Here is a 26,666-nt window from a genome sequence, read left to right on the forward strand (position 1 = left end):
CGAATAGTGTCAGATAACTAGGTAACATTTTGGCGTAACAATTTCCGTTGTCCTTCGTGGATCAGATATCAGTTCGGGAAAAACGCACTGTGGTCGACAACTATGTAAAGAAGGAAAGAAAAATTAAAAAAAAAAATGGTTCAGACGTCGAAAATTGTTATAAAATTTGTGAGGGTGCCTTATCTCTTGTCGGCATTCGTTGTCAGCGATTTCACGAAACGTTGTCACGTTTCGTCATAAAATTGGAAACACGGAATTACGAGGAAGTGGGGAGTAGCAAGGTGACGGAAAACTGCTTTATAAACGCGGTGTCAGAAGCGTGACATCCAAGAAACCGATAGATCGGGCAACAATACCATCCACACCTGTTAGACGTTATTCAAACATCGGGCCTTGAACATCTCTAGCTCTGAGAGAGTCTCAAAGTGTGCAACCCTTGAAATAATTCGTCACACCGTGCGGAAGCTCGCCCTTTACCAGCGTACCGAAGAATAAGAAATCGACATGAGGAACTCAACGAAATTCGCACGATTAGGCGTTTTGTTGGCCCTCTTCATCGCCAGCTTCTCAGAAACCGTATCGTACATCATCTGGGCTCCGCCGCGCGCGTGTCCTGATGGAGAGTTCAGAGACGACGCTGGAGTGTGCAGAACACCTTACTGAGAGTCTACCAATCTTGTTTCTCCGATGAAGCCATGAAAATTATGTATTTTTTCGTTATTGAAGTTTTCTCTGAGGCACGCTTCCAATTTGTATTTGGTTGGAAGGGCGATGTATTTTTGACAGGCTTCAGCAATTCAGCCCAATAAATACCTCAGTTTAAAATAAATATTGCGTTACTTTCAACCCCATCCCATATAAATAGTTAAACATTTTTCTTAATAACTCAACCATTACTTGTTGCAAATCGAAAATAACGTGGTCGAACGATGTCAGATAACTAGGTAATATTTTGGCATAACAATTTTTGTTGTCCTTCGTGGATTAGATATCAGTTCGGAAAAAACGCACTGTGGTCGACAACTATGTATAGAAGGAAACAAAAATAAAAAAATTGGTTTAGAAGTCGAAAATTGTTATGAAATTTGTGGGGCTGCCTTGTCTCTTGTCGGCATTCATTGTCAGCGATTTCACGAAACGTTGTCACGTTTCAATCGTAAAATTAAAAAACTCGGAATCGCGGGAAAGTGGGGGGTAGCAAGGTTACGGAAAACTGCTTTATAAACGCGGTGTCAGAAGCGTGACATCCAAGAAACCGATAGATCGGGCAACAATACCATCCACACCTGTTAGACGTTAGTCAAACGTCGAAACGTGAATACCTGCAGCTCTGAGAGGGCCTCTGTGCAACCCTTGACTGAAATAATACGTCGCACCGTGCGGAACCTTGCACTGTATCAGTGTACCGAAGAATAAGAGATATCCGATTTTCAACGAAATCGACCAGATCGACATGTGGAACTCAACGAAATTCGCACGACCAGCCATTTTGCTGGCCCTCTTCTTCGCCAGCTTCTCGGTAGCCGTATCATACATCATCTGGTCTCCGCCGCGTACGTGCAATCCAGGGTATTTCAGAGACCCGAATGGACGGTGCAGAAAACATGTTTAATTGTCCATTAATTTTGTTTCTCCGATGAAGCCAAGAAAATTATGTATTTTTTCCTTATTGAAGTTTCCTTTGAGGCATGCTTCCAATTTGTATTTGGTTCGAAGGGCGATGTATTTTTGACAGGCTTCAGCATTTCCACTGAATAAATACTTCAGTTTAAAATAAATATTGTTTTTCTATCAAACCCATCCTGTTTGAATAACTGACCATTGTTTGTTAGTAACTCGAACATTAGTTGTTGCAAATCGAGAATACCGTGGTCGAATAATGTCATATAACTAAAAGTAACATTTTGGCATAACAATTTTTCTTGTCAATGTAGTAGTTTTTGCGTAATCGTAATCCAAAGTGAATTGTTACTTTCGACCCCGGTCTCCTCTACCTTTTTACAAAAAAATTGCAATAATAAAAAACTGATAAAATGTATCAACGCGCCACGCTCAATGTCAGCGATTTCACGAAACGTTGTCACGTTTCGTCATAAAATTGAAAAGACGGCAATTGCAGAGCCCAGAACAATTATTACTTGACAAGAATAATACATCCAACTTCGAAGATTAACAAGTGTATTCAATATCCGTTATTCGCGAATAAATTAAATTTCCAAGTCACACTGATTTTTGTCCCACGTATTAGCAAAAATCGGCCGCCGTGCGACGTTGTCCCGTCGAAGCAAATATCGAAGGTATCGGAGTAATTTATACGGCCATGTATTTGATCGATGATTTCATTGCTGCGTTATTACGTGATGGCCGTCGATTCTTAGCTACCGATTTCATCTCCGCGCCCGATGTATCGGCGGAATCGATGTCCGCTGCCGAACGATTTATTATTACCGGATTCCCGGGATTCCTCGTCATTCACGAAGCAATATTTCACCTTTTCGGGGGTATTGATACTTTTTCTGTTACCTGGCCAATCGATAATATTCCGGAGGGCGCGATATATTTACCGAAAACAATTATTGGGCGGGGCGATAGGCGTGCTTCGACCGAGAGATGATCTCTCGCGAAAATAACAGAACACGGAAAGAAATCTTTACGATCCTTCTTCGATCTCTTACGATTTTCTATCCTCGGTTGCAGTTTTCAATTAATCAATTGTCACGTTTATATTCACGCAACGATCTTCAATTAAGTTACAAAACTACTGATAAAATCGTTAGTAATTGACACAATTTCTGATTTTGAATGTGATTCTTCAGACTTGTGTTAAATCGTTCAAACAATTAATTCTGTTACGTGCAAATGGTATTTCTTTCCTTTAAGTGTGAATTAAACTTTTCTTTCTTTTCTAAGAAATTATCGGAGACAACGAAGGGTATGACAAGGGGTTAATTTATTGCGATGAATAATTTGAAGACGAAGTACTCACCGATATACAATATCCCATCGAGATCGAGGTTCTCGTTGCTACCCTGGCTGATGAAAACAGTGACATAATCATCGACAGCCAGCGTATGCTTCTTAGGGGCTGGCCTGCCGATGCTGACAGCGTGCCACTTGCCATCGTTCAACCGCGACCTTGAGTTATCCCTGAACCTGACAGGTCCGTCGCCTAAGTCGAACACATACTGAATGTGTCCGTTCACCAACTCCACGGCGATGAAGTCTCGTTCACGTCCGGAGTTGTACAGGATCAGACCGTTCGATTCCCTCGTCTTGAACTGAAAGACAACAATCGAATGAATACAATAAACACCGATCACCGTAAAGCGCAACCAAAAATCGTCTATAACACCGAATCATCCCTGAATACATAGCGAAAACATTTCTAGCGCTATCTCGTTTACTTTTCTCGCAATAAATTCCCAAAGATCATCCATTTTCGTGTTTCGTGCCAGGCTGTTTTTAACACATTCTAATTGTATTTAACAATCAATATCAATATATTTCAAATAACCACGATAATTATTATACTGACTGAAGTTTCCATTGTCGTCGAAAGATCGATTAAAAAATCATACAGATTTTACGCGTTTACGGTAAAAATGTTTCTTTCAACCAATTAAACTGATTAAAGCAACAGAAAAATTCCCGAGTGACTTCTATGTCTTTCGACGGATGCAGACAATTTTTATTTTGCATAAAAATCCACAGTCTGGTCGGAGGCCATGGTCCCAAAAATTATGAAACAATCGTCGGTAGATAATGCGTTAACGTGACTCACGGATCAAAGGAAAACCCGTTTGATTATCCGTCATGCTGTGTAACTGTCGCTCGACAAAGACCAGAATGGAGGTTCTCGGCGGCCAAAATCGATATTACAACAGTTTCCAAGCACTGGTGTACGTGGTATGGTAGGGTCGCGTTTGATTGCAAAAGCGGATCGTGTTTTTACAGTGTATGGAAGCGCGGCCGGCCCGATGAAAGACACCGGGCCAAATGGAGGAACCCGTCAATTACGGGGCCCGCGTAATTACGAAGGTGATGACCGGGAGAAGCTAGTCCGCCACGTGGTGCGGAAGAACGAGGAACGATTGGGTTTTCCCGTGGAACACCCGTGACAAGTGCTACGATTAATCGAGAGTTTGCGCGTTTGCACTCTCTGCGACCGTACATGTGTCTCCGTGTTTGTGTGCGTGCGTGTGTCGGATAGGGTTTAATTGGGGTAACCTTTTGCGGGGAACCCGTCACCGTTGACATTCCATTTCTTTTGCGGCCTGCACGCGGACACCGGAAATCTGGGCCGTCACAATGATATATTTGATCGCGGACAGTCGGTCCCGATGCAAACGAACTACTAACCAACACCCTCTAGCCGCTTGCAATTTTATTTCGTTTTTCACCTTCTTTTCTCGCAAGGTTTAATGGGATTTTTGTCCCCTTTGAAATATTCGAGCAGTTCTGGTTGGATTTGATTGTGTCTCCAGGAAAATCTACTGTACAATTATGAATTTTGTGCATTTATTGCATTTCCAAGCTTCTGGACGTCGCCGAGCTACGTGTCTAAGTTTAATGGGATTTTTGTCTCCTTTGATACATTATGGAAGTTCTGGTTCAAATTTTCTGTGGCTTCGTGGAAATATATGACGCTGTTGGGAATTCTGTGCACTTATTTCCGATCTTTTGATGTTTCGGAAAGAGAACATTTCTTGGAATGTTTAATAACAATTTTGTCCTCCCGATGCATTAGGAAAGTTTTGGTGAAATGTACGCGAGACTTCGTGGAAATATATAATACACCTAATTATGAATTTTGTGCATCCATTGATTTTTTGAAATTCGTTCCAGTACAATGTCTTGAAGGGTTTACTGAAATTTACGTTCTGTTTGAAACATTCTAAAAATGTTGGTGAAAATACCTAATGTACACATAATCAATGTTAATGGAAACAATCTACGTTGCAGTTGGGAATTTTGTACACATGTAATTTTACATTGTCTTACGCGCTCGTCGTTTTAAATTGTGGTTTCGCAATTTAAAATATGGAAGCTTTTTTTTTATTTAAGCTCTGGGTCCATTTTGCTTTACAATTACGGAGTTACAATGCTACAGAGAAGAGGAAAGAACAAACTTTTCAGAAATCGAGAGTACAAGTGAGACACGAATTAAAAAAGAAATACAAGAGTTAACAATGAAGTTATGAATAAAAATAGAACGTCGGCTTTCAACTGGCAGCTTCGCCCAGAATTTATTCTTTCATTGATGTTACAAATCGGGGAACACTTTCGTTAACATTAACTTGAGAATGAACCAAAGTCAATTAAAATAGGGTTAATAGATTTTAGGAGGGAGCAGAGGATGATTCGAAGAGAGTACTTACCTGGAAATAGATGTTCGTTTCGACGTACGCTTTCAGCACAGGTAATCCGACGAACGTGTGCTTCGACTTGAAGGTCACCGGATAGTGAACCGGATGGTTCCGCTTGCCGAATTTCCCGGTGACCCTGATGATCGGCGTGACGCCTTGATGGAGAGCTTGATGATTTCCGGAGCTCCTCGCTATCTCGAGATAAGGATAACCGTTGAACCAGATCTGCTGCAGTTGGCCAACGAAGTGAGGAATCTCCTCTCCGGCGTGCAGGTAACCGCCCACATGGAGAGTGCGAAACTCCAGGATCCCTTGTTTGCCAAGCTGGGTCTCAGCTGTTCGACAAAACACCACAATTTATTCCAATTGTCGATTTCATTCGGTACAGTACAAATATTTCAATTTGAAACGCGACGGTCGACGCTTGCATAAAAAGGACCAACTCACTTTGCGCAGTCCTACAATCATTATTTATTTTTGATGGTATTCTTTAGAGTATAAGTTAAAATTTCATACAGTAAAATTTCCTTCCGGGAATAACGAATGAATGTTGACTAAGAATTTTTGGTAATTATATACGAGTTGCTCCTCATCGATTTTGTCCACAAAATGTCCAAAGAATGTATACTTTCCCTGAATAGATTTTTAGATTTCCCCCAAAATCCGTTCAATATTACCTACCAAATTAATCAACCGTCACAGAATATTCAAAGCATTTGCTATCAACGCAAAATAAAAATTGCCTGTATGAATTGTACAACGCAATAAAATTCAATAAAATCAAAGTAATTATGAAATAAAAATTGAACAGTTAATGCTTCAATCTTTTTCATTCTCTAGACCTCAACCAAATTGCATCGAATGAATATATTAGCGTAACAATTCATTTGTAAATCTGTTTGCGAATAATTCCGTTACTGATTTTTCTGATAAACACGTAACACTCATACCACATTTCACAAAACCCCTAAAATATTCACGTGGTGCCGTAGCGTCTCCAACAGCGTCCTCGCGTTAGTTTCGCTCGTAAGACGCGGTCCAAGCAAAACTTCCCAGTTCGCTTTTCAATTTACGATATCCACATGCTCTCCCTAGGGATCCGTAAACGGGGGATGTTGCAGGGGCCCCCAAATAAGAATAAAATGCGATTAAGACGTGGGGCGTCGTTAATAAGAATTGTCCCGCAGCGAATACCACTGTACTTGGGAAACTCGACCGTGGCCCCTCGCGCGGAAGTTACAGGGAAACTATTTTAATTATTAGTCGGTCCGAGATTGTCCCTTATCCAAAGCCCGCGGACAATGGAGACTCGATATCGGCGCATTGTTCCCCGCGCGAGAATCTTACACCGGACCGGCGCTATTAAGCTTAATTGTCCTCCAAGCACAATGTAATAAACTTTGAAAATAAGTAACGCCCCACGGCGGCAACTATCGACAGGTGTCGCTAATAAATGTACCAACTTCTCTTTTAAAGTTACAGTTAAAACAACGGGGGGACGCTGCTGGCCCGGTCTTCTGTCCACGGTTCGCCTCGAAATTTTACGACACGCTCGATTTACGAGCCATTAAAAACAGTTTCCATAGGTTGTTGTACACGCAACCTGAAAGACGCCCGCGACGTTTCTCCGGCTTCCCGTTAACACCGGAAAGTTTTAATACGTGCGACGGTGCGATTGGTTTCCGAGACTGTTTTTGTAATTTGTAGCTCTGGTTTATCGTTTTCCCTGCGACAGTTCCACCGTTCACCGTTGAACGCTCTATTTCTATCCACCTTGCATCGCTTCCACTCCGTCTACGTTGTTTCCACTCATTTTCCTGTTTGCCTCCCTTTATCGTTTCATTTTCAATGATGTGTTAACATTTGACATGTTCGTGACCCTTTCCCGATTGAAATGAGTCCAAACACGATACATTTTGGATCATGCTTGCTCGTTTAATCCGCGATTTAGTGGAACCTCGATTATCCGAACTAATCAGCGGAACAGCGGAACATTCGAGTATTAGAATAATTTCGAATAGTGGCTCTACTAAATCCTGGATTGCACAAGTAAATACAAATTATGTCGTGTTTGGTCTCGTTTTCACCGGAAAAATGGCGGGAATATTCTGGTAAATGCGTCGAAGAAGAATAATTAAAAATAAAAAAATGATGTCACATTCATATATCGAGACATTGCTCGAGCATTATCCATCGTACAGCACATACAGTGACTCCCACTAATATTCGTACGCTCTTAATCGTATAACTTTGTCAATATTCACTACATAACGCGAGAAAAATGTTTGATTAAAATTGCAATTGGTCGAAATTACAGAGGAAGTACTGAAAGTTGTATTTTGCAACTTTTTTGTGCGGGCTTATATTAAAAATGTAAAAAGTACGTTTTGTACATCTGTATCAATAGTACATATTCTGAATATTTCATCTAAATCGGTCAACATTACACTGAGATGCAAACGTTTAACGATGAAAACTTAAGGGCGAAAGTCGCAGAATTTTGGCCTCCTCAGGGAATTTCGCCCTTACGTGATCATTTTGGAACATCTGCAGCTCATTGCAACGTTGATCGATTTTGATGAACTTCTCAGAATATGTATAATTCGTACAGATCTACAAATGGTACTTTATAAATTTTCAATGTAAGGCCACATAAAAAAAGTTGCAAAACACAACTTTTAGTATTTCCTTTGCACTTTCGACCAATTGCAATTTTTGTAAAAATAGTATATTCCAATATCGACAAAGTTATGCGATTTTAACGAGCGTACGAATATTGGTGGGAGTCAGTGTACGATGTAAAGTGGACAAAATTCTGAGAAATGCTGAAATTCGGCTATTGTTCTGACCTAAGTTCCTCGTAAAGGAGAATCTGGAATTATTGAAATTTGTCTGGTATTAATGTTCGCCTGTAGTTTCCGGCGCATGGAGGTTTCTTCGCTCGGAAGTTTCGAATGTCCGGCAGGAAATCAATTCGATTCTCGAGCAATTTCGCGAGTTGCTCCAGTTTCAATTCGATCAAACGATAAGCATTCGCGAAGTTATAATCAAATTCTCACCGCGGCGTTACGGATGTAACGGGACCGATGCGATCGGGAAGCGGACGGGGTAGGTAAGCCGAATTCGCCAGCGGTGCATGTAACTTCGGGGCTGCGCACCCCGGGAAACTTCGCGTAACGGTTCGACAAAATTGCTGGCTGATCGTGATTAAAGGCCTCGTGTGTACGGGCACACGAGAGCGAGAACGTGTCTTCACGGAGGGATCAGTCTCGGTGGCACTCTTCCCCCCGATTTGATCAGCATCTGCGGTCCAACGAATACCAACCGGATCGTTGTTTGATGTCAATTTACGATTCAATTAAACGCCGTTTGATTGGCTCACGATCGGCTCTATCGGTCGTTAGTCAAGACGGCCCTTAACAGATCACTACCAGCTGCCTGGCATTGTAATTTCGAACATGAGCTATGCCCTGTTTGCCACTTGTCAACACACTTCGCTCGCAATGACCTACTGGTTATGCTCCCCTCTTTTCGAACACGACTCAAACAGTTTTCACGCTTTCACGCAATACTGGATTAAATAGTATTGTTATCGGCGGGTTATACGAGGATAAGGATCGCGGCATTTTTTAAACAATTTTCGGAACGGTTCAAATTGTTTTTAATAATCGGTTTCTTCTTCTTCTTCTCCTCACCCTTTTCATTCAATGCTGGATTAAATAATAAATTCTGGATAAGTCAGAATTTTATGGAATGAATGAGAAAAAATATAATTAAGGATTTTCAAAAATGGTCGACGAGTTCCAGCACAGTGAAGCACTTTTATAAAAATCTTTGTACCTTCCACTTCGAGCCAAGCGAAGTCAGGAAATTTTGTTAAACGAACAGTGTCTAATGAGTTGTATCAATACAGTGAAGATAAAGATCAGAAATTTCGTGAGCTGTTGGACGAGTCAAGAAGGAGAATTCGTCAGGGAGAATTTCATCCGGTGTTTGGTTATTTGCAGACAGTATGAAGGTTAGGCGCGCGGAGGCAGACCAGCACCTTCGGAAATATCTTTGCGAGACGGTGCTTCTTGCAATAAGAACAGAAGGACGTCATGCACTCAACCGGGCAGTAATTATCGTGCGATCGATGCCGCCGACGAGCATTGAAGTGAGGACCGCGCGGAGCTTGTGGCTATACTAGGGCGGTCAAGCAATTTAGGGTATTGCCACGTAACTCAATATTGCCGGCACTCGCCATCCATTTAATAGGCTGATCTGGAGAGTGGGCCGGCAGGTTTGGGTGTCTCACTTTATTGAGAAGGCAGCGGACGCTTTGCCAGCGGACGTGCTCCTACTTGACAATGGCCGTGCTCGTCGTTTCGGACAATATTTTCCAAACCGAGCTCGTACCCGCCGCCCACCGTGTGTTACTGCCTCGAATTTTATCGTGATCAGCTTCCCCGATAGTTTATAACACTTCGATACTCCCAACGTATTCCCATTATTTCATTGTCTTCGCCACTGCCGCGTGAATGGCAATGCGTCCGACGCCCGGCAAATTGAAATTCCTTTAGCGGTGCAACCAGAGAAATTCGCAAAGTAGGAATTTCTTTGGAAATTTGATTAAGCACACTTGCGAAATAAGTGTACCATCGTGTAAATTAATAATGCCACTCACGACGCACTTGGGAAGTAAAGAAACTATGCCTGTCTGCGTAAACCACCCTTAGAGTAACTTTAATTTTCATAGATATGAAAGACGACATTTTATTCGTTCCTGCTTTACGCTTTAAATTAACAAATTAGGCTCGAATTTAAAATGTCACATTTTCGAGAAATGCATAAAGAAGTCAAATGATTTTCGCACAGGGAAACTTAAGGGGATTGAACAGCAGAAAGATGAAATTAATTTTATTTTTAATGTCCATCCATCGACGACATTAAACGGAGCATATAAATTTATTTTAACTAGTCGACGAATTTTCATCAACAAATGTTTATATCAGTTTGTGTGATTAGAAGCAAATTGAGAAGAACAAGAGTCAGAATGTCATTTTCTCGATCGACAACTTCATTATTCACACAGATTAAGAAAATAAAATTGCATTCAACTTGATCATACAACTTTAGATGTTTCTTCATCTCGAAGATTTTCAGATGACACGAACGATACCGGTCCCTCAGGTCCCGAACAATTGAACTCTGAACCAGGGAATCAATTAACCACGTCGTCCGAGTAACTCCGAGCGGTCTTTGTACTTTCGAAAACGACTTTTCCTTTACCGTCCGCTCGGAACTATTTACAACCGACGAATTCAGATCAATATTTCACGACCCATTACTCCCAGGCCCCGGTAATTCCTCAACATTCCCGTTTCCCCTGGTTTTCAACAATCCACGCTCGAACTCTTCGCAACTTGCGCGCAATTCACTTGCGCGGCCCCGTGCGAAACTAATTTTCCAAAAATAATCGTTCCGCCGGTCTTCGACCGAATTTCGGCTATTTAAATTTTACCGAATTCGTTCTGCGAAGTTCATCGCGGCCGCCGTAAATCACACGGTTCAAAAGCTCACCCTCAAGCCGACCCATCCAAACACACCCCCTAAACCAACCCCGGAAATCCACCGTCAATTAGTGCTCCTTCTCCCGAATTTTTATGATTGATTATTTATAGATAAACTATTATCTTGATTGCAATGGGAAATTTATTTGGAAAGAAGTTGTGTTTGTTACTGCTGAAAACACTTCGCATGTAATAGCCTAACAGCATGTGATCAAGTTACTGACGAACAGTCGAATTAATTGAGAATTCTTTTGCAAGGTTTTCATTCAAAAATTGACTGCCTCAATATAAAATCGTCGATCGAGTGGTTCGAACAACTTGAAAACCACAAATTGTGCAACATTTCCCGAAATTGCTCGTTTCCGGAGGATCGAGAAAAATGGTAAAATCGGGAGAACCATCCGCGCGATCACCGTGAAAAACTTCTCTCGTATTGGCCGAGGGAAAGCGTCTATAAAAAATCGCATAACATGCGGGATGGCAACGGTGTAACTGCGTTTGGCGGTCAAGTAGGTGCACTTGCGAATATACGCGTCGGCGTTACATCTCGGGGGTGTTTGCGGGGTTGTGCAGGGGGTTTGCACGTGAAATGCAATTACGCATGGGCGTAGCGTGGCAGGGACGCACGGCGTCGGTTATCGGTTATAGGCAGCGATACACAGGCGTCCCAGATACACTTCAATGCATTACGGCCGGGTTTACAAGAGATTGGACGCGGCGCATTGAAACTTTATGCTCACTCTGTACGGGCCGATTGGATTTTCCGAGCTGGCAGACCATGCCCGATAAGCGGCAATAGACCGAGATCGCGGCGAACGGTTTTGAATCGGTTTTAATGGCCTAAAAGTATCCGATCGGCCGGCCATTCTAACAATTATTCACCTGCGGAATATTTACAGGTCTGCCTGAACCCCTCTCGCACCGATTTTGCCGGTGCAACATTCGTTTTTGAACAGTATCCCCGTTTATAAGCCTCCTGCTCATTTATGTCCAGCGAATGAACGTTTAAGCAAATGAAACTTTTACCGGCACACTCGTGACGTTTTTCTGATTAAAACGAGTCCAAACACGATATAATTCGGATTGTGTTTACTAGAACCTCTCTTATCCGAACCGATGTCCGAAAACGTGTTTCACAGGCAAAAAGCTCAATCTGAAGCGATCCATATGCAACCGTGATTCATTGTAGATATAATCTAGCACGAGTTCTATTAATCGAATGTTCCACTGACCAGTTCGGATAATCGAGGTTCTACTAAACTGTGGATTAAACGAACAAGCGTGATCCTAACTGTATCGTGTGGGGACTCATTTCAATCAGGAAAGTCTCACGAATATGTCAAGCTTCGAAAAACCATTAAAAACGAAGGGGTAAAGAGAGACAGAGAGGAAAATGAGTGGAAACAATGGAAACGGAGCGGAAGCGATGCGATCTAAATAGAAATTGATCACTCAACATTGGCAGGAATATTCAGATAATGGCACAGTTATAATAGCTAGTTACAGTGCTGGATGAAATCTTTTCTGATTTGCGAAATAAAGGAGAAGGTCAAGTGAAAAAGTAAAATTTTGACGCTAAACCTATCGAGCAGTTGATTGGAATGTGTTGTATCGTACAAACGATTTTTATCGCAGTATACACTCGATCACTTGTCGTGCATCGTGAACGTTATTTTTCTCGTTTAATACGAATTACGTTCGTTCATTGGGTACACAAAATATTCGGCAAAGTTCATGAATATTTTAGTCGTGGAAAAATGGTTTTGGGAATTTAGCGTTTAAAGGTGAACATGGAGACACCAAATCAACAAGCTGCGAACGAAAAATTTTGGGAATCCACTGTCGACTACGAAATCGACTGTCGGCCCCAAATTGCAGCCGAATTATCGATCTCCAGGTGGAAAACGCGGCGTTTATCGGTGGCGGGTCCCCAGGAATGCACCCTGACATCGAGTGCAGCGAGTACTCCCGCGAGAATGTGCATTCCGAGACGCTGCAGGATCGATCGCCGGAAGAAGGGGCGACTCGGCGCAGTTTCCCGAGAATTCCTGACGTTGTCGAAACTTCCCTGCCATTTTTATTTCGCTCGCGACGACGCGACGGTTGTCCCCCCCTCCGCCCCAAACCCCGCGTCCCTGGGGTTGCGAAAACGCGCAACCCCCGGGCAACGGCGAAGTGCGCGCCCGTGTCCTTTTTCATAAATAATCGGGCCCGGAAGCGGCGCGACAGGAAGCTCGGCGCCGTTTTTCCGACGGAATTTGACATCTCCTCGATACGGCCGTTCGCGGGGAACGCTCCCGGAATTATTCAGATTCGACTCAGGGACCTTCTTTCACCGCTTTCGGCCGGTTTCAACCGGGGAGGATTAAATAGAGAACAACGTTCTCTTCTTTTCCTCGGAAAATTTCTTTCCGGGCCCTCTGTTGACTTTCCAATGCCCGATCCAGCACGCGCGCGTTATGGTTGCTCTTCTTTTGCGGCGAGTCGTCGGTTTTTTATTGGTTTGTGCGATAGTGGTGAGGATTGCTGTAAATGTTTGTGGAGATGCTCGTGCACTGCGGACCTTTATGCAAAATAAAGATCGCATGCGTTAATCGCAAGACACGGGAAACGAGTTCAATTCAAGCTGTAAGAAGTGTATCGATGCTCTTTAAATTCTTGCAATTTTTTCATTGTTCGAAATTGCACCCAACCATTTTCGCCATAAAATCCGCAGTTTAGCTGGTGATATATCAAAGTACTTTTTTGTTACTTCCTTTGCCGGTGACAGTGTGGCATTATGCCGAAGCGATTTTGCACCAGAAATTGTGCGTACGATCGAACACATTGATCAAGTTTTTGCTGCAGACGAGGAAATCGCATGAAAATTTTCAGGAATTCCATCGATGATGGTCCGCGCATTGAATTAAACTAAAACATCCCTCCGGGAATTTCAAGCGAGAATTATTATTATTACCCGCCGCGTTAAAGCGAAAGGCTCTGGCGCGCAGCTTTCCTGTTCGGTTATTTCCTGTTTGGTTGTTCAGTGAAATTAGAATGATAGCGGATGAGCCGAAATTGTAGTGGAGTCCGACATTTCGCGTTAAATACGACGTGTCGGTGAGATTTCGAGTTTGAAAGTGATCGCTTCCGGTGGTCGCCTATTTTTCGTGCGCGATAATCATACCATTAAAAAATATTAAACGCTTCCAATCTTACTATATTCTTTATAGTATGTCTTTACAGTATATACATACTATGTTCTTTATCTAAAACGAACTTCGTGTGTTTGGTTTCAAGAATGACCCCAGTATAGACCATTTAATGAAAAGTGGCAGAGTTACAAACGGAATTGAACAATAACAGCCATCATTGAAATTGAAACCGGTCGAGAGAAAATGGCGGATTGCGGCGCGGAAGTTCTCCGTAAAACAGCACTTTCCGCATCTTTCGTGCAGTTTGCAGCGAAGCGTTTGTTGCACCGTGATGCACAACGCTCCGAGCGAGAAATATGGCGGAGGAACAACGTAATCTCGGAGTTTCGGACACTATCAGCTTAAAGTTCGGGACCACCCGAAGCGCGACCCGAAATGCCACTGTTGAACGAGGACATGGGGCTTGGCTGATGGGTTCTCATAAGCTGTTGTCTCGGACATGGTCAGAGAAAAATTCCATGGCGCTTTCTAACCCGTTTGAGCCGAGGGAAGCCTCGCTGTTAGTAGAATGTACTGATTAAAGGAAGATGGTGCCATTTTTCTTGCGAGATCATCTATGCCGGTAGTTTATGCTTCAGTTTTCCCGGTTGGGGATTTAGGCTAACAAGCTTAGCTGGTTTAAGTTAAGAGATGCTGTATAAAGGTCAGAGACATCGCTGGTATAGGATTAATTTTCTGAGAACGTTTTCGGGGGACTTTTGGGGAAACTGTCACGGTGACACTTCAATTCTTCTTTACTGTCCAATCAGGTTTATTCGTGATTATGTTTCTACTCTACTGTTTTTATCTCGAGAGCTGTGCTTGTATACAGGATGCCCGATCTTGTGTTTAATACCAAAAGTGTGTGCTACCTTACGAAAATGAGAAAATTGAATTTATACGGAGAGATCAAGAAAACTCAATACCGATAATACATTTTCCATAAATGTATTAAAAAGTGCACCTGCAACTTTTTCGTTTTCATTAGATCTTCTCGAACCTTCGTGAAACAATGTTGGCCTCCATTAACTACAAAGCTTGTCCTCAGATTTTATGCAAATCCTTAATCGAAATTCCCCGCAGCTATTCAAGGAAGAAAAGATTAGAAAGAAGATTGCATTTCTCCTACAGAATTTTAATGCATTCAAAATACAATAGATATAACAATATTCATACATTTTTCTAAAGCACGCCCTACTTCAAATTGCATACACTCTCCTGACTGACTTCTTAAGCAGAGTGTAAAATAAGCCAACTTCATGTTCCTTTTTCCCAGAGTCTACTGCGGTTATCAACTTCAAATTTTTAGAGCATTCAGTAGCATACCAGATGTGCATTTTAGCCGAAAGAAGTCTTGTTACACCGAATAGAAAAATGTATACAACCCTATCAATGCGGGGACCTTACCAAGCTGGGTTTCTAGCACCCTCCAATGATGCCCCTAACTGATCATGCCAATCCGACTGCAGGCCAAATTTCAAGAAACCTTCTGGCCAAAATACGTATCATACTTATGACTAAAAGCACATAAAATTTCAACTCGGTCGGTTTGGTAGTTCCTGAGAAATAAAAGCATGATCACCGAAAAACGTGATTTCACAGGAGAAATATTTTTAGGGATGTACAATTTTTTGTGATATCGCTGTGTAATTTCTTTTTAGCCGGAACTTCAAGGTTCCCTTTTGGCTGCAACATATATCTAGCATGATACTGGATCCTCCAAAAATTGGAAGTCGATATCTGCAGTAGATTCTCAGAAAAAAAATCACGAAGTTGTCTCATTATCTAAGGCACCGAAAAAACACCCACTTCCTATAAGACGATCATTTTTGGCGAATCGTTGGCTTCCGAGGATCCCGCAAAAATCGAGATTAAGTTCGTTTTCTGCGAAGTTTTCGGAACTCCGGGTGCATTTTCCTGTCGTCGTTCGTAAGCCCTGCAATTTTCTTCGATCGAGGATCGTCCGACCGCGCGCGCTCGAGTAAATTACATATTTCCGGAGGGGGGGGGGGGGCTGGGGTCACGGGATGAAATCACAAATTCTAAATGCACCCACTGGGAGCGCAGACTATGACGCGGTTGTTTGCATTCAGGCGGCGATCCTTTGAATCGGGATTCTGTTATGAATGCTAATTGAAGATTTTCCAGGACAACTCGCCGTGGGTGTTTCAGTCGGTCGCCGATGTGCCGACACGTATGTCGCATGGAAATAGAACCGAGCGAATCCTGCCCGCTGGAACTCATCAATTCCCTGACGAACCCTGCTTTTTTCGACGGTTTGTCATCCTGCTTCAGCGACAAAACGCAAAGGCGACGGAATTCTCTCCGCGTAACTAAGAAGTTACACGGAAACAAAGATGAAATGGAGTCGGAGAAAGATTCATCGCTTTGACGACGAAGTAACACAAAACTTCGAACGATTTTTTCGAATTTTAAGATTCTTCCGATTTTAATTTCTTCAAGTTTCAGTCTCTCCAAATTTTAGTTCCTCCAAATTTCAAGATTCTTTTACAAAATCTCCAAATTTCTGTTTTTCCACATTTCAGTTTCCCTAAATTCCAGTTTCTCCAAATGTTAGTTTCTCCAAATTTGAGTTTCTCCAAATTTGAGTTTCTCCAAATTTGAGTTTTCCCAAATTTTAGTTCCTCCAAATTTCAGTTTCCCCAAATTTTAGTTTCTCCAAATTTCAAGATTCTTTTTCAAAATCCCCAAATCTCTGTTTTTTCATATTTCAGTTTCCCTAAATTCCAGTTTCTTCAAATTTTAGTTTCTCCAAATTTTAGTTTCTCCAAATTTTAGTTTCCCCAAATTTTAGTTTCTCCAAATTTCAAGATTCTTTTTCGAAATCTCTAAATTTCTGTTTTTTCACATTTCAGTTTCCCTAAATTCCAGTTTCTTCAAATTTCAGTTTCTCAAAATTTCAGTTTCTCCAAATTTCAGTTTCTCCAAATTTGAGTTTCCCCAAATTTTAGTTTCTCCAAATTTCAAGATTCTTTTTCGAAATCTCTAAATTTCTGTTTTTTCACATTTCAGTTTCCCTAAATTCCAGTTTCTTCAAATTTCAGTTTCTCCAAATTTCAGTTTCTCCAAATTTCAGTTTCTCCAAATTTCAGTCTCTCCAAATTTTAGTTCCTCCAAATTTTAGTTTCCCCAAATTTCAAGATTCTTTTTCGAAATCTCTAAATTTCTGTTTTTTCACATTTCAGTTTCCCTAAATTTCAGTTTCTTCAAATTTCAGTTTCTCAAAATTTCAGTTTCTCCAAATTTCAGTTTCTCCAAATTTCAGTTTCCCCAAATTTTAGTTTCTCCAAATTTCAAGATTCTTTTTCAAAATCTCCAAATTTCTGTTTCCTCACATTTCAGTTTCCCTAAATTTCAGTTTCTTCAAATTTCAGTTTCCTCAAATTTCAAGATTCGACATAGAACTTCAAATTATGAATCTTGAAATTTGGAAAAAATATGTCAACCGTACCTCATAAAAGCTCTCTGTACTAGTAGGTACACTGGATCCTTTTTAGGTCATCGTTATGAGCTTTACGTCGCCACGTTGACCATGATCTCCATTAAAACCCATTATGTAACATGTCGTGATAAATACAGACAATTTTGGAAACGTCGAATTTTATAGAGCAACTTATTGGGCATAGTGTCAAATAAAAAATTTAATCTGATTCCTAATGCTTCTATCAGAGTGCACAATGCAGCAACCTCGTCATTAAACTCTGCTAAAATTTATAGTACACCTTGTTTTAGAGCATGCTGTTCACTATAAATACATAAAAGCTAATAATCAAGCTGCAGCGTCGATTATGTAGGTCAGTAAACATGCTCGCGCAATAAATTTTTTAAAAAGTCCAAGGATTATGCTCTTTTCACCAACCATGTTGTCCAGCATGGACATAAAAATGCAACGACACTGGAATATGCAATTCCGGATCTAAGAAATACGACGACAAAAGAGATAAAATAGAACCAGAAGAAATCACAGAACGTCCACAGATGAATCTTGAAATTTCAAGAAAATTATCATGTTTCCTATCATATTCTTGTTATAATAAACGCAGACGTTCTTGCGAACGTGGATCTTTGTAGATGAATTTATACCGGATGGAGCTAAATGAAAAATTTAATCTCTTCGCTAAAGCTTCCGCCAGAGTGTACAATGAAGCAACATTCTCGTTAAACTCTGCTAAAATTTATAGTGGGGGTTTATTTTAGAGATGGATGCCTGATATAAATTCATAAAAGCTGCAACCTCGATCATGTAGGTCAGCCGATACTCTGTTCGCATAATGTACATTTTGAAACTCCAAAAAAGATATCTTGCGTACAATTAACTTTAAACCAATCACGTATCGTCTGTACGATTATTTCATTTGCAAGCTTCGTAATCATTTCAATTTTAATCCTAAACCAAGGATTAAACAGATCTGGCATGTGTTGAATTATAGTAAAAATGACTAGATTAAATTTGTTATTATAAAATAAATAAAGTTTAGATTAAATTTATTCGCACAATTTATATTATATGCATGAATAGTAAAATTGATGTAATCACTCACTGTGAATATATCTTCATAATTTTTATCATGTAAATAAATGTAAAATGTAATATAATAATTTTGAGGAAGTTTTGTCAATTTACTATATTTCTATTTCTTCCGAAAGTGTGTAAAAATTTGCAATTAATTCAAGCTCAAGTCAGTATTTTTCATTTCATTGTTATTTTCCACAGAAATTACCAAAACCGTGGGTAAGTGCCAATGTGATGTTTCCAGTAAAAAAAAAAAAAAAATACACCAGAAAAAGCTTGTTTTTTTCCGGAAAAAAATGCAACCGATTCAATTGTATATTGCGTTACAATGGCCACACAGCTTCGAAAATGCGAGTGCATCGTTTCTCCTTGACATTTCATCGGAATTTCATTCGAACGCGACTACGAATGCAACGCTAATGCACCGAACGCAAAGTGCTCGCGAAAGTTACTTTCGAGCCTGTCGATAATTTATAAACGCCCGGTTTAATACTTTCGGCGTGCTGTCGAAGCTGCGAACTATTATCGAGAACGTCGGCTGTCTGGTGCCGTTCCTGTTGTACGTTCTCGCAAACATTTTTCCGCGCGAGCATCCGCCGCGCTTTCCCGGCGAGCGTTTGAATAATTAAAGAAAATCGTAGAAGTTTCGCGAGATGAACGGCGTCGAGCGAGCCTCGGTGTCTGCCCGAAATTAAAAAATTTCTTCGGCGATTTTTCACGCAACTTTCGCACACCGCCCATTGTCCACGCTGCTGATGCGGTATGCAAATTGGTGCTCGACAAATTACTTTGCACGGTTGCGGTTCCCGTTCCCTAAGCATTCCGCCGGTTTTCTTAATTAAGTTTGTAAGTGACCTAATGGCGGAGACAATTTTAAAATAATAGAAAGCTACTGTGCAGACACGGAGGAATTTTTTAATGGCCGACGACTGTTTCGTTTCTATCCTTCTATTCATTGTTTTTTTTTTTTAAATTGTTAGTACTCCGTGCATTTCAGTGAATATTGTAGAACATTTTGATATGCATAGAAAGTAGATTAAAATTTTCAAGTATCTTCTGATCAGCAATATCGTCTAGCTCGTATACTTTAACGGTGCAGCGTTGTTTAAATTATCAGTAGATTTGAATAAAGTGTGCACAACATTGAAGACAATTTTTTAACGATGAGAATACTGCAGAAAATTTTAAAATGTATAGAAAATACAAAATTAAGGAATCTTTCAATTCTTAGTATTATTTTGTTTCTGTATTTTCATTGGTAGTGTTAATTTAATTTGTACAGGAATAAATGAGCGTACGCTCACGTGCGAAGTAAAAATTGTCAAGAGAAGCAAATAATGCAGAAAATTTTATAATGTATAGAAAATACAAAATTAAGGAATCTTTCAATTATTAGTATTATTCTGTTTCTGTATTTTCATTGGTAGTGTTAATTTAATTTGTACAGGAATAAATGAACGTACGCTCACGTGCGAAGTAAAAATTGTCAAGAGAAGCAAATAATGCAGAAAATTTTATAATGTATAGAAAATACAAAATTAAGGAATATTATTATTATTATTGTGTCTGGATTTTCATTGGTAGTGTTAATTTAATTCGTACAGGAATAAATGAACGTACGTTCACGTGCGAAGTAAAAATTGTCAAGAGAAGCAAATAATGCAGAAAATTTTATAATAGAAAATACAAAATTAAGGAATATTATTATTATTATTATTGTGCCTGTATTTTCATTGGTGGTGTTAACTTAATTTTGTGTACGATTGAATGAAAGCGCGCTCACGTGCGAAGTAAAATCGTCAAGCGATATCAATTGGCATTTCGAGTAGATAAATTGTGATTTACGGCGAAGCATGAGTGATGAGGGTTAATAAAGGAAGAATGAGAGTCTCTTCGAGAGATCTCGCTCGCTTCAAGTTTGACGTTGAGCGAGTTACCGTCTGCATAAAATTCGCGAGCGTTCCACGTCAATTCCGTCCCTTCTTATAGCTGTTCTCCGGGCTCCTTTTTTTTTTGTGATAAAGCTCGCCCTCTGTGTTTTACGCGTTTCTGGGCTTCTCGGGAACACTCGAGGCATCTAATTTTTTAACGTAAGAGCAAAAGGGAGGCCGCGTCACGCGACGACGATTACCGTTGGAGTCGTCGCCCGACGTCATTACAGTCAGATGAAACATCCGTCCTTATGTTCCGTTCCGTTCCGTTTCTCCATTTCCCGTGGAAAACGTAGAGTTCGCGGAATACAAACGTTTGCGGAGGAAATTATTTCGGCTCGTGGAACGACTAATGGCCCCGACCGGTTGAATGAATATTTCTCGAGGGAATATTATTCAAGCCAACAGTAACGCACGATTGATACCGGCCCGTTCGCCGCGCTGTTAATACAATTTTTAATTAATACCGCGGTCAGGATACACTTTTCTCGAACACCGTTTCGTTTCGTTTTTAAACCGGTCGATGTCCCTTTGATTTTGCTAACATTTCATAATGGGATCTCTCACTTACTCAGCGTGTTAATCAATTCGATTTTCTACCCTTTGGAATTACGAAAAATATTAATTTATTACCGGTTTACTCGGCTTACTTTACTCACAAGGTATTTACCAAAGTATTAAGGGTAGTTCTCACCCCTCGATATAACCAACGTTCGTCGAAATACAATTCAGTGGAACTTCAAAAAAGGATGTTGATAAGGGATGAAATACGAGCATAAACATTTCTTCGTTTGATTGGATCGTTAGTTTAGTAATTTCGCGTCAAATCGGCGAGCCAATTCCGGATATCGACGCACCAGATTTGCGAATACTTTAGACCGGGTTCTGTACGCGACTCACGGAAATAATGGCGATATTAATTTACCCGGTTCATTGTTTTCTTTAAAACGCACCCCCTCGCATCGGTTCCGTCCGTGCCCGGGGGCTGCAGCTCGGCATCCGCTCCCGCGCAATATCGTATTTCAAAATCCCTGTTTAGCATAAATATCCGGGCAACAGCCGAGGCGAGCGCAGGCAATTCCGGTAGGAATTCCGCATACAGAACCCGAGGAGATGGAGGGACAATACGTTGGCAGCGGAAGAAATACGAAAGAAATCGGAAAAGAGAGAGAGAGAGAGAGAGAGAGAGAGGGGAGGGCCCAGATAAAAACTGAAAAGTAAATCCAGGGGACACCGGTGAACGCCGCTCGGAGGAACGTTAAAAAGAATCAGCGAGGGAAGCACGGCTTTATTTAGATTTCCTATCGGAATGTTGTTATCGGAACAAGAAATCGGGATTTTTGCTCGGAAAATGAAAAATGAGTCTTGTCGTACGACCTGGGAAATACGATTAATCAAACCGGGAAAGTAGATGTTTATGGTCCCGCAACGAAATTAAGTGCTTCTTAGAAGCAGTGAAACTTTCAGTTTTATACTGCAACTTGTACTGTGCGTGCCGCACAAGAGGTCTCGTGAAAGGGGTGCGGGCCTGATTGGTCAGAGTGGAAGGGGCACGCCTCCAGCTGCTCTATTGGCTACAGCGGTTGCACATACTGTGCAGCGCGTGACGTCAGAGCCTAAGCATTGGCCTACTGGAGCGTCAACGGTGGGGATAGGCGGAGCGAGCGAGTGCCGTCCCGCGAGACACTCTTGCGAGGCACGAACAGTACATGTTACAATATAGTCGCAGATTAGTTGATTTTCAAAAATTTTCACAAAACATCCGTGTGATAACTTTTTCGAAACAATGCACCACAACAAATCTGAGCAAATCTGCAGTCGAATAATGCGATCCTAAATCGTTTAACCCTTAGCACTCTAATGGCGACTGTGAAAATTGCTGTGTCATTATTCAAAGTGTTTTTTACATTATTAAGTTTGTTTGCATTTAATAAATGACTAAACACTTCACTATTGTACGAGTAAACTGCACCATTTTCGTATGTACAACATGAGAAAAAAAAATATACGCCATCATTTCGAACATTTATAAAATACAGGTATTCTGCTTCCATATTTTAATTTTATACGTTTTTTCTGTCCTTGACCTTGAAGGACCTTGGACTAATTATAGTCACTGAATTCCTAATGAAAGGGACTATCATTGTAGGTGTTTAAAAAAGGGTGGTTCCATTTAAAGAAGTCAAGGTGACCTTGATATCTCCAAAAAAATGACATAAAAGCAAAATTTTTTTTTGCATCGTGTCAGCCCCATTGTACCATTCAACTTTGTCCTTGCCATATTTTACGTATCTTTAGAAACAACAAAGATATTTGAGGCGCTAACGTTTGGTGACTCACCCTGTATAGAAGGGAAACGCATTATACTGCCCACAATTAAATATCTCCCAAAAATTTAGCTTCAACAAACATGCATCAATTTTCACAGCAGAGTGCTACGCCATTAGCCGAGCACTGGATATTGCCAATTGATATAGTGATGCTACAAATTTTCTCATCTTCACCGACTCTCAAAGTACAATCAAATCACTGCAGAAGCCAACCTTCAAATATAGTATCAATAACCATATCATTGAAATCAAAACTAAGTACTCTACGTTTATATTAAACAACAAAGGCCAGAATTTCATTAAGTTTATCTGGATACCAGCACATATAGGAATTATCGTTAACGAAGAAGTAGACTCACTTGCGAAAGAAGCGACCGAAGAAAGTCCTTCGCCAGATATCAAGGCTTCGATCGCTGACCTAACCAGAGACCTCAAAATTCAAGCAAGACTGTCCACTAACACCCTAATAAAAAAGGAAGGTCTAGTCAAAGGTGCGAACTACGTTAGATTTTATCACAGGGACAAAGGCAAACCATGGTACACTGGTCTTGTGCTCTCCAGAGATTTTCTAGTTTTTGTAAATAGATGTCGAGCCAATCACTATAATTTAAACGGTTCATTGGCAAGGGTTAACTTTATAACTAACAGTGCTTGCCAATGCGGAGCAGAACTCCAAGACCTAAATCATGTTATATGGCAATGCCCAGACTATGAAAATGAACGTAATACATTGGAAACGAAGCTCCTCAAAAGCAAGTACTGTTTTGTATTAGTTCCTTCTTATGTAAACCTGATATAAAAGGACTGAAAATAATTTATAATTTCCTTAAAGAATGTTCCGTTAGAATTTAAAAACAATGTAAACCTATTTAATGTAAGCCAAATGTAATAATACTCTACTTGCTATACAAACCACTTGGTTTAAAGCAATAAATAAATAAATAAATAAATATAGAAGGGAAATATTCTAGGCCGGAAGAAACGTTTCGTTTTGGAGTTAGAATAGCTCCGAGTGCAAAGGGTTAACTTGGAACTTACGGTAGACCGACAAAATCTTGACTTCAGGATCGTCTCGAGGAACATTCACGAGCATAATCGAGCACCTACCGCATCGTATTCGAGGAAAGCCGACGCGATCGTCTCGAGTATATCCAGTCTCGAAAAATTGTGCGTCCGAATGTCAAATAGGGGAAGATATCGTCGCGATCAAAGCCGAGAAAGGATTCATTTCGCATCGGCGACTCTCTCGTAGATCCTCGCGGCTCTCCATTGTGCTCGATCTGTCTCGGGAAGACTATTCGAGGAGGCAATCTCGGGAGGATAGCGCAAAAGTTTTCGCTCGAATGGCGCGACGCGGGGATCTGATTTAATAACCTCTCCTTTCCCCCGTTTGTACAGTTGTTGTTCAGCTGCCTCCGTCTCCGGTATTCCCCCGTTTAATTGCATACACGGGGCATTAATTATAATTGGTGTTAATTAAAACGGACACGGAACACCAGGCTTCGGCGTTCCCGCGATTTATCGTTTTTCGCCGGCCGACTTCGAACGCTCCTGGTAATCAGTTCTAATTATCTGCCGACGAAAAGTTGCGGACGGTAAAGCGGAAACGCTGGCAGCGAATTAATTAATGAGAAACCGTACACGTGTCACGGAACTCTTACGTCGATTCGATTCGTTTCGAGTCGCTCGAGGCTCCGTTGAAAATGCGATTCGGTGAAGAAGCGTAAGCGTTGCTGTTGAGATTTGATTTTTTAGTAAATTATCAGGGAACATTTTTTACATTGCTGTATTTGCTTGTATTTGGTAAAATCGTAAACGTGGATAGAGTTTGTTCTGCCATTAAAGTAGCTCTTTTCTATATGCTCCCGTTCAGGGAGCTATAACTCCTACAATTTTAGGTATTTGAACTTCAAAAAATTATACTGTATGGCACAAATGATAGAAAATATGTGTGCGAAACCACAGTACAGAACAGTCGTCTGGTATCATTAGAAAAATTTTGAAATTTTCTTAAAAATCGGCACAGCGCATAGATGTAGGATTAGAAGAATTAAAAAATGTGTATTTTCCACTAAATAAAATTATTACGAGAGAAAGAAATTCCCAAGCGGCTCTGGTTTCCTGGAGCAGATAATTTTTCTGTTGCATAAAAATCCGCAGCTTAATAACAAATTAGAGCGGCACGAGGACAGCCTAGAGTTGGGAGACCAATGAATGAATTTTCTTCGCGCGAGGTGTCCCGGCTATTTAAGGACGAAACGATCGTCCTGGCAGCTTGTAAAAGCGCGAACTCTTTCGCTCTAGGAGCCGAGCGTTCTTTATCGCTTCGGGAACTAATCGGATTGCCTCTCATTGATGGTAATAGGTACCCGACACGAAACGCAACTACAATACCGATGCTATTTACCCCGTGCAATCGTCGCTGACGCAGCGTTTCGAAACCAATCAACTGTTTTACGTCTGGCACCGACACACAATTTACTCGGTTCCAACGCTCCTTACCTTACTTCCTTCATCCTTCCACCTGCGCGCCGTTAAAGCCTGTCGTTTCATTTGCATCGGTACACCTTGTAACGGAACACCGGAAACTCCGGGCGAGAGTTCCCGTTTTCGAACGCTATACCGCGAATATTAGTTTTAATATCGCGGCTGTCGCGTTTCCATACTTTTTCCAGGCGAGAGTGAAATGTTTCTTTTTCGACAACAAACGCGTCGCACTCTCTCCCCCACTTAGTAAGAAGGGGAACTCTTTTTTTTTTTTTTAATTGCGACGCTGACTGGTTTCAATGAAATACACCTACCTTCGCTCGGCTGCGCGAAAATCCGCCCGGAAATTCTATTCGCGGCAAAGTGTTGGCGAAATTGTTTTCGAAAATTGTCTGCGAACTTTCGGTATAATATTTTTTGAGGAGCTCTTGCTGCGATGAATTAATTGTTTTGGTCGGCCATATGCTACTTAACGAGAGAGTTTCTTTTTGCGTGAAACGGATCGATTTGTTTTTGCAGAATTTTGTAATTTCTAATATTTTTAATTAAGTAACTTCTAACGTTCTGATAGTTTTAAGTTACAATTACCGAGATTGTGAAGATGCATCCGTGAGGAATTATTCAACAAATTTATTTCTTTGGGTATATACTACAGAAGGAATAGCTAAAAATTTCGGTAAATAAATTCTTGTCATTTTTATGAAATAATGTAGAATAGTAATTTTTAGAGGTCCGTTAATCTAGTGTCAAACAAGTGGAAAGGATAAGATTTTTGGAAATCCGCGTGTACAAGCGTCATTCAACGTCTAAATGTGATTTTTGAAAATTTGTGGTGCAGCATCAGTGACGTCATTGGAGCAGGCTGGAGAAATGACGAAAGACATTTAGTTTCCCTAAATTCCAGTTTCTTCAAATTTTAGTTTCTCCAAATTTGAGTTTCTCCAAATTTGAGTTTCCCCAAATTTTAGTTTCTCCAAATTTCAAGATTCTTTTTCAAAATCTCCAAATTTCTGTTTTTTCACATTTCAGTTTCTATAAATTTCAGTTTCTTCAAATTTCAGTTCCTCCAAATTATAGTTTCTCCAAATTTCAGTTTCCCCAAATTTTAATTTCTCGAAATTTCAAGATTCTTTTTCAAAATCTCCAAATTTCTGTTTTCTCACATTTCAGTTTCTATAAATTTCAGTTTCTTCAAATTTCAGTTTCTCCAAATTTTAATTTGTCCAAATTTGAGTTTCCCCAAATTTTAATTTCTCCAAATTTCAAGATTCTTTTTCAAAATCTCCTTCTGTT

The 26,666-nt window shown here is 40.7% G+C and overlaps 1 protein-coding gene across 5 annotated transcripts in view; it reads right to left on the minus strand.

The window, feature by feature from the left end:
* Positions 1-26,666, minus strand: part of Nrx-1 (neurexin 1) — a 479,861-nt gene that overhangs the window by 67,019 nt on the left and 386,176 nt on the right. For all 5 annotated transcript variants that reach the window (XM_076789038.1, XM_076789039.1, XM_076789037.1 and 2 more), the window contains 2 exons: positions 5,379-5,701; positions 2,987-3,278 (listed from right to left, as the gene is read on the minus strand). In XM_076789038.1, coding sequence (XP_076645153.1) covers positions 2,987-3,278; positions 5,379-5,701 — 615 coding nt within the window. The remainder of the gene's footprint in view (positions 1-2,986; positions 3,279-5,378; positions 5,702-26,666) is intronic.

This window comes from Halictus rubicundus, chromosome 6 (assembly GCF_050948215.1).
Source record: "Halictus rubicundus isolate RS-2024b chromosome 6, iyHalRubi1_principal, whole genome shotgun sequence".
Lineage (NCBI taxonomy): Eukaryota > Metazoa > Arthropoda > Insecta > Hymenoptera > Halictidae > Halictus > Halictus rubicundus.